The 16,329-nt window shown below is 38.8% G+C and overlaps 1 protein-coding gene across 1 annotated transcript in view; it reads left to right on the forward strand.

Annotated features, from left to right (window-relative positions):
• The window catches only part of LOC113533567 (potassium/sodium hyperpolarization-activated cyclic nucleotide-gated channel 2-like), a 71,762-nt gene extending 60,098 nt beyond the window's left edge, over nucleotides 1–11,664 (forward strand). Inside the window, exons 8-9 of the mRNA XM_053227676.1 lie at nucleotides 4,191–4,355; nucleotides 4,764–11,664. Of these exons, the coding sequence (XP_053083651.1) occupies nucleotides 4,191–4,355; nucleotides 4,764–5,686 (1,088 nt within the window). The 3' untranslated portion in view covers nucleotides 5,687–11,664. The remainder of the gene's footprint in view (nucleotides 1–4,190; nucleotides 4,356–4,763) is intronic.
• Nucleotides 11,665–16,329: the final 4,665 nt, after the last annotated feature.

The raw sequence follows: 16,329 nt of genomic DNA on the forward strand, positions 1-16,329 counted from the left end.
AAACCGTCACATTCTGTAATTAAACTGCCCAAATTCTAATTAAAACTCTACAACACTTAGAACATGATTTACCTCAGTTATTAGCTTGTTTTACAAGATGGAATTAAAGTTGAATATTTAAGCATCTTTTAATGTGGACCATCAAAATCTTTCCACCCAGACAATAACACCCAACAATGCCTTCCGAGATCTCTCTGTCATTTATGATATCATAATTTTCCTGAGCTGGTAATGTAATTTTACTAGCATAATTTTATGTGACAAACATAATTCAATTTGTACTTACTCAACTACAATGCTCATGCTGATAAGCTAGCATGATAATTATATCCCTGTTATGTGGAAACCAGTAATGAGTTTATTTTAGGGTATATGGCAAAATCTCAGGCCTGTTTGATGTAGTCTAGCTCACACAAACCTTCAGGCTCCGATTAAATAACAGTATCATGATGCAGTAATCCAATGCTTTCAAAGGGCACCAAGCCAGAATGGCAGGTTTTAATGGAAAGTCAGCTGATAGCAGAAAATAGCAAGCAGATTTTATAGAGCTCGGAGTTAGCTTCGTTAAGTGCAGGTGTTTGCTTTTTGTGTCCTAGTGCTTACAGTGACAAGGATGTGGGCTGTACAGAAAATTACTCTTTTAATGTGCTCCACATTTAATTAAACTCCAAGCCCATGCTCCACAAGCATCTGTAGTTATTTCCCTGCAATTCCCAAATTCACTCAGTGCACCATAATGCAAATTGTGAACGCTTACAACCAGCTAGAATTGATAGTCAATGACCTTTTCATTTTCACAGTTGCTTTTCAAAGGCTTCTGACTCCAGCTCTGCCTCTTTATAATGCTTTCTTGAATCAAACTTCAGTAACCTCAAAGGCATACATTCTTCATTTGCAGAGGAGTTAGGATTTAATGTTTGCATAAGCAGCAAGAATATTAACATCAACTAGTAAATGAGATATTAGACCAGAGATTTTGCCATATACTGTACAATAAACTCATTACTGGTTTCCATTACTAGTTTAGTGTTAGCAGTAGTAGTAGTAATAGCGAGAATAGTACTAGTAGTAGTAGGAGGAGGATGAGGAGGAGTAAGAGTAGCAGCAGCAGTAGCAGCAGTAGTAGTAATAGAAGTAGTAGTTGCAATAGTAGTAGCAGTAGGAGTTGTAGTCGTAGTAATAGTAGTAGCATTACTACTCATAAAAATAGTAGTAGGAGGAGTATCAATATTAGGAATAGTAGTAGTAGTAGGAGTATCAGTATTAGTAACAGTAGGAATAGTTGTAGTATTAGTAGTAAGAGCAGTAATAAGAGTAGGGGTAGCAGTAGTAGCGGTAATAGTAGTAGTAGGAGTATCAGTATTAGTAACAGTAGGAATAGTTGTAGTATTAGTAGTAAGAGCAGTAATAAGAGTAGGGGTAGCAGTAGTAGCAGTAATAGTAGGAATAGTAGTAGTATTAGTAGTAGGAGCAGTAATAATAGTTCTTCAGTAACGCTTTACTTGGACCATGTATCATAAGACTGGCATGATCATGTTATAAACACATTGTACTCTGTCATGACAGTTACTTCAAAAGATATGACATTATTGTTACTCTCATTTGTTATTGTTGTAATATAATACGTGTCATAAAAAATACATATTGACTCCATTAGAAAAAACTTAAACTGTCATGACATTAAACATTATGACAACTGTCATTGCATTTATCAGTGATATTAAGCCAGAGGAGGAGGAACACTAGTAGTAGTAGTAGTAGTAGTAGTAGTACCTACTATGCTTACATTAGTGCTTAATGCATTAACTCTGAATGGTCCGGATGTCCAGAGTGGGCTTCCATTATCTTGAGACAACTTTTCTTAAAAACAGCAAAAGATTTTTCTTATGCTCTTGAGATACCATGAGTTGTTGATTTATTAGGCTTGTAGATGCAGCATGGATCAGTGGATACAATTGTCCATATTAGCCTGTCTATAGGAAAGATGTTCAAAAGAAGATAAAAAGACAGTTGTATGGACCAATGATTATAGTGGCTAAAGAAGTCTTTTTCACTAATCTTGCCTAAAAGTCGGTCGCCTAGTTGTAGCATGAACCATGAACCAGACGCTTCATTATCTATTTGGTTAATGTTAAATCTATAGGTAAACCTTTAGCCTTATGATGCCACAACTAGGTGACTATGTTACTATCACAGCGAATATATATTTGTAGCAAAGAGTGATATGGCACATTGGTGACTAATGGATGTTGACTGATTTCAATCTGGAAAATAAATCAAGAGAAACTCATGAGAAAAATTACCACTGTTTTAATTTTGCCCATATAAGATTTCCTCTACACGAGTAGCACAAAAGAATGAACTTCAATTTTTCCCTTTTTTGACCAACAAGCACTGAAATGAAATAGTTCCCTGAGCCTGCTAAGTGATGTAGATCTGTGGAGCTTTTTTCTGAATTTTAGAAGTGGAAGATGATCCTTGTGTGCCTTTAAAATCCTGATGACTCAGCACTCCTGAGCCGCAGTGAGCAGGGAGGACCGGGAGCTTTTCCCCTGAGTGACCTTGGAAAGGTTGCGGCTAAAACAGATGCCTTCTGTAGCCTGAGTTAAAAGGGTTTTTCAGATGGTCCTCCCCTGGGGTGTTCAGTGGGACAGATATTGAACACAGTCATGAGAGAAATATCAGTAGCAGCAGCAACGTGGTTTTTGGTTCCCCTTCAATGCAGTGTGTCAGCCTCCAGGGGCGTCACAAAATAGAGCTGAGACAGAGACTAGATGCAAGTCGAGCTGTTAGTGTAAGTCTGTGTGTGCATATGTGCCTGTGTGTATTCGTGCATGCCCGTGCATGCGTTCTTGTGTTTGTGCATTCAGTTGTGTGTATTGCCTCTTGACTTGATGAATAAGACCCAGCAGTGAGTGAGTGGCTGTGGAGTGACACTGCTGTCTATAATTAACTTCAGCCTCCTGGAAGGAGGATATTGGAATTTGCATCTGCTGATCCAGAACTGATTTAGAGCGCAGACTGGGGGCCGGCTCTGATTGATGGCAGGCAATGTTAATAAAGTGGCCAGTGTATATAATGACGACAAGGTATGCTAGAACATTTTCATCACTCTCTGAGGAGAGCAGAACTGCACAGCTTTGTGACTAATGTTTGTAGCAGTCCTGTGTACTAGCACTTAAGCCAACTATTGATTTTATTTGTGTTATATTTTTTTCTTCCCCATTTTCTCCCCAATTTGGACACCTGCCATTCCCTCCTGCTAGCTCTCCACTAGCATACAATAGTCTTCCAAACGGGGAAGATGAAGAAGAAAATGAAGGATGAACATGCTTCCTCCTCTTTATGAACTGTTCATGCTGCATCACAGGGCAGCGTAACACACTCAGAGGAAAGAGCTATCTGCCCTCTGCCACATACATGAGCTCACAAACGTCCACGTTTGCCTAGTGTCACTGTGATTTAAAGGGGAGAGAGAGTATGCCATCCCTGCCACCCTGAGAGAAGAGCCAATTTTGCTTCCTTGGCTCCTGGCCATGGATTGCTGTGGCATTTTTGGGATTGGAACTCACAACCTCCAGATGATATGTCTATTGCTGCTCCCTTTCGCACTTGCTGGTCATCAGTTGGTGGATAATCTGTTCAGAGCTTGTAATTATGTTGCTTGGACAGTACTTGCAAATAATCTGATGTGGATGCCAGAAATGAAACCTTATATTTATATCTGTTTATTTTTGAAAAACAGGGGCTAGCCCCACTAGCTATTGTATACCAGCAACCCTTGTTTGTGGACATTACACGTCACTTTACTGTGTAGTTAGAAATAATGAGCAAAGAAAGTCTACTGTCCCATAAATAGATGATCATTCCAATCAATATATGAAACTAATAAGTTGTCAATTGGTTGATACCTATTGGTCAAACTGAAAGTTGAATGAGCTCATAAAACTGAATTGCAGCCACAGACCTCAATTCAAACATCCGGCTTTGCCTAAACTTCTATGCCTCTTTTCTATGTTCTCAAAAATTTCCATATCCATTATATCTCACAGTTTTTCTGACTTAGGCTTGAGGCTGTCAACATCTGTACTCCCAGTGGGTGAGAAATGGAAAAGAACATGTTTGATCTTTCACTATGCAAAATAGCAAATCAAGTTGCTTTGGGTGTTTGTGGTTTGATTTTCTCTCAGAAATCTGTTTGCTAACACGAGGGCGCCGGACAGCGAGTGTTCAGGCGGAGACATACTGCCGTCTTTATTCACTCTCCGTGGACAACTTCAATGAGGTTCTGGAGGAGTACCCTATGATGAGAAGAGCTTTTGAGACCGTGGCCATTGACAGACTCGATCGTCTAGGTAAGATATTAATGTTAGTTAATGTTAATGCTATTAATGTGCCCTCCACTCTTTAAAAAAAAACAGTAGTATAGCCATTTGTTTCTCTAAGATGTTGAAGGTGAGTGCCAAAGGTGTGTTGAGAAAACCCCTAAAGAGCCAAAAGTCAATAACAATGAAAACAAAATTTGTCTTTTGTTTTCCTAGTGCCACATACAGGATGTGAAAAACAAATATTTCCCCAGTTTTAGTAGGTCAGCTGAGTCATACAACTATCTTATGAAATAGATCTGTTAGAACAGCATTTTTTAACATGCTTTAAAATGCAAATATATTCTAGAACTGTGACTGATTACCATTATTATAAAAGAGGTGCAAATGTGGCATGACAACCATCTGAATTACCATCTTCTATCCATTCCCTACCAGGTAAGAAGAACTCCATCTTGATGCACAAAGTGCAGCATGACCTCAACTCTGGTGTCTTCAACAACCAAGAGAATGAAATGATCCAGGAGATTGTGAAGTACGACCGAGAGATGGTCAAACTGGTGGACTTTCAGCGTCCACGTGCCATGTCTATGACGGCCTCAGTCCCTGGTGGCATATTTGCCCCACCTGGCCAGTCGCAGGGCACCTCAGCCATCGCTACCCTACAGCAGGCCGTAGCCATGAGCTTCTGCCCACAGATGGCGAATCCTCTGGTGGGCCCGGGCAGTCTTCAATCTCCCCGCATGGTCCGGCGCTTCCAGGTAATCCAGAACCTTTCCAGCCCTGCATCTGTCTCTCCCATGCAGCCACAGCCACCAGGCCCAATGCCAGGGGGTGCGTGTGCTTCCGCTGCCACATCCAGTCCACCTGTGCAGAGCCCACTGGCACCAACGGGCTCAAGGACATTCCAGTATGGCTGCAGCCCCATGGGTGGGCGTACAGGATCTCAGCTGTCTCTTGTCCAGCAGCATGTGCCCAGTCCAACACGCAAGAGTGCCCACTCTTTGCAGCAAGCAGACAGCCTGAGCCAGGATGCCCGGGCGTTGTCCACTTCCCAACCCTCTCTGCCCCAGGATGGAGTGACAGGTGTGGGTACCAGCCCACCACCCTCAGCCCACGTCTCCTCCACGTCCATTGGGCCACAGCAGGCCCCTCACCCTGCAATACCTGGGCCTTCTGGAATCAGAAGCGCTGTACCTCATAGAATGGTACAGCCGCACCAGATGTCGCCCTCCACTCCACCCCCTGTTAGTGGAGCAGGGCCAAGCTATCTCGAGCCAATAGTGCACAAGAAAGATTCTATAGTTAGCCTCCCTGAGACAGACTCCACTATCAGATCCAGGCTGTCTTCGAACCTCTGACCAAACTCTAGTGTATGCTGACATGATGGCACTATTGTGTGTCCTGAGCTTTTCTGTCCCCGAAGGAGGCAGAATGTGTATTGTGTAGGGGGAGTAATCAGATCAGTCTATCACTAATAGATACAATGTCACCACTATAACTAGGTTGAAGAGGCGGGATTTTCCTAGCTGGCCCACACATGTAGTTACTCCCTTCTCCTTCAGCTACCAATTTCCCCTTTGCTGTCTTTGTTATGAAGAAGTACTTGGAAAGAGAAAATTTCTGTTGTATTCTGTAGAGTCCATACAATGCAATCTGGCCTGAGCTGGGACTTAAAGAAAATCAGGGACTTGTATCACATGACAATGATGAAATTTTAAGCTTTGCAAAAGTGTTTTTGAGTGTCCTTTGTTCTGTATAATTGTAGCAAAAATAACTAGCTGTTCTTCATATTCTTGTAAAATATAAATGAAAATAGTATTATAGACCGCTGGTCGATCTTATATTAATATGTAAATAGGATACATTTTAAAAAAAACATGACACAAAATATCTTCGTTGTATCTACTCAAAAACCAAAGTTGAGCTTGGTTGAGTTTGGTCATGTCCGTGTCAAATGAGAAAAAGAATTCAGAAGAAATGCCATTTATTTATCTGCCTTTATTCCAAGTTTAGAAGCCATATACGTGGTAAGTGTGAGTCTATGTGGGAGAGAAGGCGGGGAGGTTATTTATTTATCAACCTGTTTTCTCATGAGAGTGTAAAGCCACTTTAGTGAAACGACTATTTTTTTTTTCTTTAATTTATTTCGCCGGGCATTTTGACAGATGTGTTTGTAATGGTAAAGGCAATACCCCAGAGCTTCTGGCCTGCACTGAGAGTTCTTACTGGTGAACATCACTGACTCTCTTTTAGGAGATACCAAAACAATAGTGACTAGGAATGGATAACCAAAAGAATCTATATCTGAACTGTGATCCAAAATGCAATATGATACTGATTTTGCAATACCCTGCCTTTTGTCTCACAATTTAGTTTTGCTGTGTGAATGCTTTATTCAGATGTATTTAAAGGAGATTTTATGGCTGTAGGTGATGGAGCGTAATAAAATGAAACGAGGGAGGAAATGTTTATGTAAAATGTTTTTGGAGTTTAGCTTTTATCATAAATATTAAATTCCTGAATTATAGTTTTCTTTGCATGCTACAATTCAGAATTGACATTATCCAGAAAAGCTGTTTTTTAGTCAATACTGGGAGTTGAATTTGTGGTAATAAAGTGCTGCAGTAATTCACTTAAATATGTACTGAACCAGTTGAACATGGTTCATTTTTACACTTTAAGCCAGCATAACTTACCTGAAAAATTCATAATTTTATCTTGTGAGAAAAAACTGCAACATTTTATTACATTAACTTGAAAAAAATTAACCATTATTTGTTCAACTTAACTAGTATTGGCAATATTTTGCACTTTACCAAAACTCCAAGATATTATTAATGAAGAGGCTGATGTATGACCATTTTTATTGGGTTTGTTAAGAGAATTGACCAAATCTTCTGTTTGGTCACCGGTTGAAACTAAATGATCATCTTGATTTATAGATATGTTAGTTTGTAGTTACTAGATAACAGCTGCTTTTTTTTCACTTGGATTGTAAATATGACTTTGTAAATCAGTTGTAAATGAGTCTGATTAGTAAAGTGAGCTTACTTAATACTGACAAAAAAAAGAAAGCTGAACTCAGATGGCCATAGGTGCGGATTTGTTCCTGAATGTATGCCGACTGGCGTTTACTGCCATGTAAATAGAATCATATCGACTAATGCAAAATGGAAAACGTGTGTATTTGCTGAGTGTTTATTGTGGTGATCAACTGTTGATTATGCTATAGCTAATTATTACTGAATTACAAAAGAACCATTTTTGTTACTTCCGCAACAACATGGGAAAAAACAAGCAAACAAACAAGCACACACAATATTCCCATAAGCGCCCTCTAGAGAGAGATTAGGATTGTAAATCACCATATTGGTAATAGCCACAATGAGGTGATTCTAGGTGGCTTGATGATTTGCTGAAACGGATGCAGTTTTATCCGTGCAGTGAAATAGTGGCGTGAGCATTTCTGCTCCATGAGATAACTCCCATTCATGCTCAGTCCCATATCTTCATTATCATTGTTGTAGACTTAGCTCATAGTCGTTTACCACTAGCGTTAAGATCGGCTATTCAAATGAAGGATGGTGCAATTCGCGTCAATATGACTGACTGAAAGATTATTTTGAGTCCTTCTGAGCTGACATTGCAGTAATGCGATATCTGATCTAATGAATCCTGAGAAACCCAATTTGTGGTGTGTTATGTATCTTTAATTACACTTAAATGATACTTCCTGTACTGCCATTTTTTTTCTGAATGCCATTTTTTTTTCTGCAATTCTCATTTTCAGAGATTAACAAATACTTTATTTGTTCTTGTTTATCCTGTTTTAAGTGTACACCATAAGTTCCCAACCTACTGACAAATGTATTCAGAGTGAGTTGAACGAATTGAATGCATATCTATTATATGTATTGCTGTGGTTTTACTGCAAATGACTGAAACTGTTTATTTTTGTAATCATGCACTTATGCTGGCCCTATTTACGCTGCTATTTTAGGCTCTGCTAGAAAGAAATGTCTTCAGAGGATTGTGTATGTGGTGGACACAGTCAATGCAAACATATGATCCTTCATACTGCCAGCTAACCTGGCGAATATTGAAAGAAAGAAACTGATTTTAGTTTCAGCATGGAATTCAGCATCGATTGGCTTCATTTCACTGTAACAATAGCAATCCTGATTGAAGTATTCCTTTAAGTAGAGATTTTGAGTATCTTCTGTTTTTCTGTACTTTTCCCTGACAAAAAAAAACCTTTCTTTCCGGGGCAGAAAGGCCAGACATCGGCTTTCCGCACCATGGCTGAATAATGGACAATAATTTGAGAGGACCGTCATCCAAACCTCTTGTTTCACCGTACCGCATGTAAACGGTACAGAATGCCTTGGTATAAAATGTCTTAGTAAATCAGGGTACTTTGTGTTTTTTGTTATGATAAGTGTTTTTTGTTGTTTTTTTGTCTTTATAGTGTGCCGCGATGCACAATTTAACGTAGGCCAACATACCTAGTGCCTAGTAATACCTAGTTTCCACATTGTCTATTTTAGTGGTACTTGACCTTGTAAAAAGAATAACTGCAAACTATGTGCTCTTTTTCTTTTTCTTTTTTTACCTTGCAATATATGTACAATATAGCTGCTGAATAGTTGTTAGTAACATAAAACGAATAATCCAGCATAGTCTTTCCTCACGTTGGGAGACACAACTTGCACATTCATGTTTGTCTGGACTTTTGAATGCAGTGGATCACGGAGTACATACCAAAACCTCTGCTCCACCGGAATGCTGCTTTTCACTGGAGCCACCAGAGCAGACTTTTGCTTTTGCGATCCGTAGACATCACGCCAGATGGCTTTTTAAAAATCAAACTCACCTCTGTAGATGCCAGCTGAGCACACACACACACACACACACACACACATAGATCAAGTGAAAAACATCAGGGGTGAAAACATTAAATATATTAGAAATCCTATACTGAAATGCATGTATAATTTTTACTGATGAGTATATAACAGTAACTGTTTCACATTAGATATATGATAAATGAAATATAAAGAAATAATTTTATATAGATATACTATAAAACACAACACAGGATTAATAAACAGTCTCCCTGTTTAAACATATCACTACTTATATGTGACAAGAAAAAAAAAACTATATAAAGTGGTTTAAAGGTAGTCAGTGATTTTGGAGGAAGTTAGTTGAAATACAGCCCCTCCCATCAGTTTTACCATCTAAGCCACGCCCCCAAAATGCATGCGCATCGACCGTCATGAAGAGAAGCCTCCTTTTTTTGATTGGTTGGATGTTAGTGGTGGAAAATATTCTTTTTTTTCCCCATTGACATATTCATTTTTTTCTCTGAACAGATATTATATTGAAAGAATTTGAGGAGAAAAATCACAGAAAAATCACTCTACCCAACTGTTGACATCACCACACCAAAATATCAGAAAGATCTGTGAGAAATGCAGAATTCCCTTGAGAAGAACGAGGCCTAGTTGGCCATCTGTCATTTCTTAAACCCATCAGTGGAGTACAGGAGCAAAGCCTTGTAAGCTGACTGTTACTTTTCTTGTGCTTTGTTAAAAATGCAGATGGTGACCTCTTTCTAGAGACCTGAATTTAAATATTAAACACACTTTTGTGTGTGTGAATACTGAATATCCATGTGGTTCATTTTGCATTTTATCAAGTAGCTGTTCAATGAAAATTCCAATGAAATTGAAGTATTTGATGTATGTGATGTGCTTAGCGATTCTGGTGCTAATTTGTTGGTTGATGTTGTATTTTTGTTATTCACCTGAAAAGATTGTGTACTGAGCTGACATCATCAGAAGGGGATATTGCTAGCACAGTTGGTGGTCTTTAATAGGAGAAAATCTTTCAACAATCTACTTTTAATGTCATATTAATGAAAAATTTTATGTAGAAATCACTGAAAAGCAATGCAGCTGTATAACGCAGTTGCACTGAGTCATAGCAGAGACTCGGGCTCGGCTAGTTATCAATCTATGACATGCTAACAAGCGCAAAGGTATTGACAGCAGTATGAGCATGAAAGCTGAAGCTTTGGAAGCTGATGTTTGAGCAGAGTTTACAGATGGAAGTGGTAGTGAGAGAGCTGGACAGAATAAATAACTAAAGTGCCGCTGCATCACTATATTTAGGTACAGATGAAGTGAAGGGTAAATCCCACTGGCGCCACTATCAGCAAGTAGTCGAACAGTATTATGGGAAACTGTTAACCGAAGTGTAAATACACTGAAAAAAGAAGTTCGTTACAAAATAAATCTTGGACACCACTGAATGTCACTTATAAATATAATATATATAATTATAAAGATATGCAAGGCATTCTGGGTGGATTTTTCTCAATAGGTGTCTCAACAAGAGCAAGCTGATTTCACTACTGCAAATAAATCCTTAAGATTTATTAAGTTCACCAGAGCTCTGTATTTTACAGTAGTTTTGAATAGTGATAAAGGTTCTGGGGCTTTTGCTGTCTACTGCAAAAGTGAAAACCCGAAACTGACATGAAGCCTGTGCAGCCAGACTAGAAGTAATTTTAAAAAGTGCCAGATTAAATGTTTCTTCAATGGTTGCAGACAAAATGCATTCAGATTTGGGTCTATGATGATTCGAGCCCTGCTAAGCCCCCAATCAGGCTAAGGAAAGGCTGTCAAGCGTTTAAAGAGTGACTTTAGCAAGATGAGGTCTTTCATTGGTTTGGATGTGTACTTGTACTAAAATGTCCAGTGTCAGTGCAGTGGCTGTGAAAGTGAAGTCTCTATCTTTGCTGCTGTACTCCTGCTGATTGAGTCTTAGTCATGAAGAGTTGTGTGTGTGCATTAATACACACTTACCCAGTCAGATATTAGTCATCCATCGCCTGTGGCGGTTGATTGAAGTGCACTAGTCTAAGATGGCCTCCCCACCATGCCCCACCTGCTTTAAGCACCCTTGCTCCTATCTATTCTCTGTTTCAGTTACACACACCTCCCCCACTAGCACACCTCTTCAGTTACACAGCCCCATTTGTTGGTGAATAAAAGAGAGCTAAATGATGCTAGCCCTGTAGCAAGGATAAAGCAGGTTATGAGCTTCATTTTAAAAAAAAATATGGTTGTTTTATAACAAATGATGATTAATATGACAACGACAATAAGCTCTGGAGTGATGTCTATGGCAGTGATGTGCTAAAGCTCCTGGTACTAAGCATTATACTTGTCTTTTTCAGTAAGCTGCTCCATGAGTACCAATGTTGTTACAGCATTCCTTACAGATGAATAATTGTTGTGCAATAAAAATGGAGAGCGTTGGCATATGATCACACATGACTGTCTTGTCATTTAAGGTCAAGTCTTTTCAAATGAGAAAATATTTCAAGGAATATGAACAATTTATGAACAGAATTGAGTTTGAAACAAGTTAGTTCCTGTTATCACTTATGTTATAGCAGCTACTGTAGAAACAGTTGTTCTCTCACTAGCCTTTCTTTTTTTCTCTCTCATGAAGTTAAGATGAAAAACGCAGCTTGTCAGGTTACTAAGAAACCACGAAGCCCTCCATCCTGAAAACTTAAAGTTACAGCTTTACCTCTGACCGTTACAAAGCGCTGACACTGGAGACTCCTTCCGAATAAATGCCTCCTCACAGAAAACGTCACCATATCAACAATTACACATTTCTTTAAAAAAACATTTATGTGGAACATCCACTAAACTGTGTCATTATAACTACAGAGTGATAACATATTGGAATGAGATCAATTAGTTCTTTTTTTTTTTTGACAAATTCTTCTCACCTGACCAGCTTTCAGATTAGCTGCTGCCTCCCTTCATTTGTTTTTGTATATCCATCAACAGGTGGAGGAATTGAGGGACATAAAATTCATGACCTGAGTATTATATCGTTTTATCTTCCATTCATTCTTAGCCCAGATAGAACCTCATAATACTAAGTTCCTTAATTGCGTTATGATCAACACTGTGACCTTTTCACAGACATTAACTTATTGTCAACAACGTAATAACTGATTGTTTTGAAATACAAAAGAGATATATTTTATTACAGTTTAATTACTACTACTGCCACAGACCAAACAAAATGATAGAGAATAGCAATTAAACAATGAAACCTAAATCTTTGTGGGGCTCATTAACTTGCCACTCTCAGACTTTAATGGAACTGTAAATATATGCTTTATTAAAGGCAGGCACACTTGGGGCATAAACACATTAAGTCTATAGATAAAAGACTCATAGACAATATTAATATTAGCTATAAAACATAAATATGTGGTATGCTACAAGTGCCTAATTAGAGTGATAAAGATTTTACCCTTTTCTGATATCATGGTGATGGAAAAAAAATGAGATGGGAGGAAAATTTCAATGCTTTTGCATTCACTCGCAAAACTTTCGCGTTCTCTTGCAAATATATTTGTGTTTAGTGAAAGAACACAAAGATCTTTACAAGAGAACGCAAAACATTGCGAGAGAACGCAAAGTTTCTCTGGGGAACACAAAAGCATTGAAATATAAAATTTTCCTCCCATCTTTTTTTTCTTCCATCAGCATGTCCCCTTAGGGGTTCTGTAGATCTAGACTGTTTCAATAAAATAAATTTCTCAATTCACAAACATTTCTTGATTCAGTTAAAAATCCCCAGTGTTGAATTAACACCCAGAGTGTTGATTTAACACTTTTGGACATATATAAACACTGTAGGGTGTTAATTCAACACTCTGGGTGTTAATTCAACACTGGGGATTTTGCTGTGGTGAGATTTTCAAATTGTAGATTATTTCAAAAACCTCTGCCTGGTGGTGTATGTGAAAGCAAAGAATATAAAGAGCTTCCAAAAACATTATTTGTAGCTCTTTCACTTATTAACACTCCTGTAAAATTCCCGCTTAGGCTAAAATAGTTGGCTCGTCAGCTAGCTAACCTTAGTGCTACATAGCCAACCCCCTTTTCTTTACCCCACATAAACCCTTCAGGTTTGCTAGCTAACAAGCAGGTAAAAGTTTGATAGCTAGCTATATTGACTAAAATTTGCGACAAACTCATATGGTAGCTAGGGATATTTACTCTGTAACTAATTACTATAACACTCCGTATATGATGTACAGTATATATTAGTAAGCTTTTAGCCAACATGCTGTCACAACTTCAGTGGTTACAACAGACTCTGCTCTTACTTTACAGAGCGAGTAGCACAGCCAAGACAATGACAGATTACAGCAGCCTCTGCCATGTCCTTGTGCCTAGCCAACTTAGTATATTGTGAGTGTGGAGATACAATCACAGGACTGAATAAAGAAAAATGATTGATTTATGGGTTTAAACTAATAATGTACATCTATTTAAGGATTGGAGGACTGTGTATGGATTTGCATATGAAATTAGCCTGATCATCCATACAAAGTCGTTTATCTTCTATGGTCCCTTTAAGCATGTTAGGCAATGCATTTGTTCCAATGCAATGGAGCATGACTTCAATTCCCCAGCCCTATACAGTAAAAAGATATTCTGGTTCATTACACTTTTTTATGGCTGAACCTGAGGCACTTCCATGTTTACATTGAGCTACAAAATAACAACATCCAGATTTAGACCTTGACTGAGGACGCCTATTAGAGCATTCAACAAAAAATACGTATTTACATATAATCAACGCCTGCCCTTTGACCTCCATTATATGTGAGTTGTGATTTAACACACACGTTACATATGCTGTACATAGAGATTAGATTGGAAAAAAAAAGTTGGGTTGTTCCCTTAATTTTTAAAACATATAAAGATGACTCCAAAGGTTTGACTCCAATTTAAGTGCTTTTTTTTATGTCATGAGCTATCAAAATTTGTTACAACGTTTTCAATTCAATTCAGTTGTATTTGTATGAACCTTGACACAAACAATAGATATAATCACAACGCAGCTTTACAGAAATCCGGATGAAGATTTAGATGCCTCATGAGCAAGCCAGAGGCAACAGTGGCAAGGAAACACTCCCTGAGACGACATGAGGAAGAAACCTTGAGAAGTCCCAGACTCAAAAGGGATCACTCTTCTTCTAGGTGACATCGGACAGTGGGATTATAACTCATTAAAGTGTACGGGTGTAGAAGAGTGAAGACAAACCGTACTAAGTGTGTGGACAGGATGTTCAGTATGAGTATGTTGTGAATAAGAGTCCTGGGATGAGCACAGGACACTCTTTATGATTACAGCAGCAGTTCTTAGGTACATGTCTACACTATCCAGGTGTGATTATACACTAAAGCATAAACTATTTTTGGGAAGAGAAAATCATTAGGGTATCCATGTGGGACATCGGCAGCAGCAGAAAGTGAGTCAGAAGTGCAGAAGCTCCAAGCAGGAGTAGAGCATCAGGATGCATCAAGGCAAGAGGAGCCACAGCAGTAGAAATGTGTCAGGATCTGGCACTGATATCACATCAGGCAGGTATTACTAATCCCACTATCCGGTGTCACCCAGAAGAGGATGGGTTCCCTTTGATTCTGTTTCTTCCTCATGTTGTTTCTGTCTTATTCCTTGCTACTCCTGTCTCTGGCTTGGTAATTAGGGATATAAATCTATGACTACATCCGAATTTCTGTAAAGATCCTTTAGGACAATGTCACATACAACATGAAATGTTGTCATCTGTTAATAATCAAAATCTGATATTGACTAGATTTAGTCTATGCTCTCTGCTACAGCTTTGAGTCAATTTTTGGATTTAGTTATGGATGAAGTGATCCCGTAATTGGACAACGTTGTATTAGCTTTTCATAAATGGCGTAATTAAAACAGCTCTTGCTTTTGGATTCTTTTCATTTTAACAGTGCAGGCATGCATGGGTTTCAATAGGTGCATTTCTGTCCCCTAGAGATTGAAGATCATGTTTATTCCAAGTAAGCTGATGACCTATAAAACACAGCTTTAGTATTCTGAATTCTGAATGAGACTCTCTTGGGGTATGTGCAATCACACAGAGCGCCAAAATGGTGCATAGAGATGACTAGCGTAGTTACGAATAGGAGTAAAACAATACCTACCCCTTTCCCTGCCATGAGGCTCTTTATCTCTCTCTCTCTCAAACACACACACACACACTCCTCTGATTCTCTGCAGACAAGGTCTGTGCTGCATCAGTGATGAGGTGTCTGTATCTTGGAGTCTCCCATTAGCGCATACAGCAGTGAGGAAGTCAGTCCAAGGACATACTCACACACGCACTTCACACACAAGCACAAATATGCAAAGGTATTGTATGCACTAAAGTGAAAATCTTTTCCTCTCTCTCTCTCTCTCTCTCAGAAACACACACACTGCGTATGATAGCTTGATTATTGTTTCTTCAGTAAACTGAGGGATGCTTCAACCAGCATTACTCATGCAGATCCATGCACGTGATTAACTAGGTCAATATTTACATCTTGGACAGCATGGGAAATGAATATGTGTATTGTAGATCAAGTCCTAATTTAGTCATCAAGCTTTTCAGCTTTTCTCCCAATCAAAACATTACCCACCCCTATTTCCGCCCACTTCCTCCACTCTCTTGCTTTCTCCGCATATCTGAGTATCAGCTTGTTTTCTTGTTGTCCTGTGGCCTACTTCCATTAGTCACTCATTCCCTGTCATCATGCCCCAGTGTTTAGGTTAGATTTCACATTTCAAAGTGAATGTGCACTCCAGGAGAGGTGGAAAAGACAAGCAGAATTAAGGCCAAGTGCTGAATGTCAGAATTTGCATTTTGTTACTGGCAAGTCAGTGAAAGTGCTGCAGGGAATTCAGAGGAAAGCGAGGCTGTGAAGACAAGCATATTAGAATTTGAAGCTGTAAAGAAGGCAATAAAAGTCACAAGACTAAGGTCTGCACTGTTTGAGAACTTGCAGGTGACAAATTTTGGAATGTGATAAAAGGAATAATTTGGTCTCATTTTTTGAACTCTACCTGAATACACCCTGGATGAGGTGTC

Source organism: Pangasianodon hypophthalmus, chromosome 21 (assembly GCF_027358585.1).
Source record: "Pangasianodon hypophthalmus isolate fPanHyp1 chromosome 21, fPanHyp1.pri, whole genome shotgun sequence".
In the NCBI taxonomy this organism is placed as follows: domain Eukaryota; kingdom Metazoa; phylum Chordata; class Actinopteri; order Siluriformes; family Pangasiidae; genus Pangasianodon; species Pangasianodon hypophthalmus.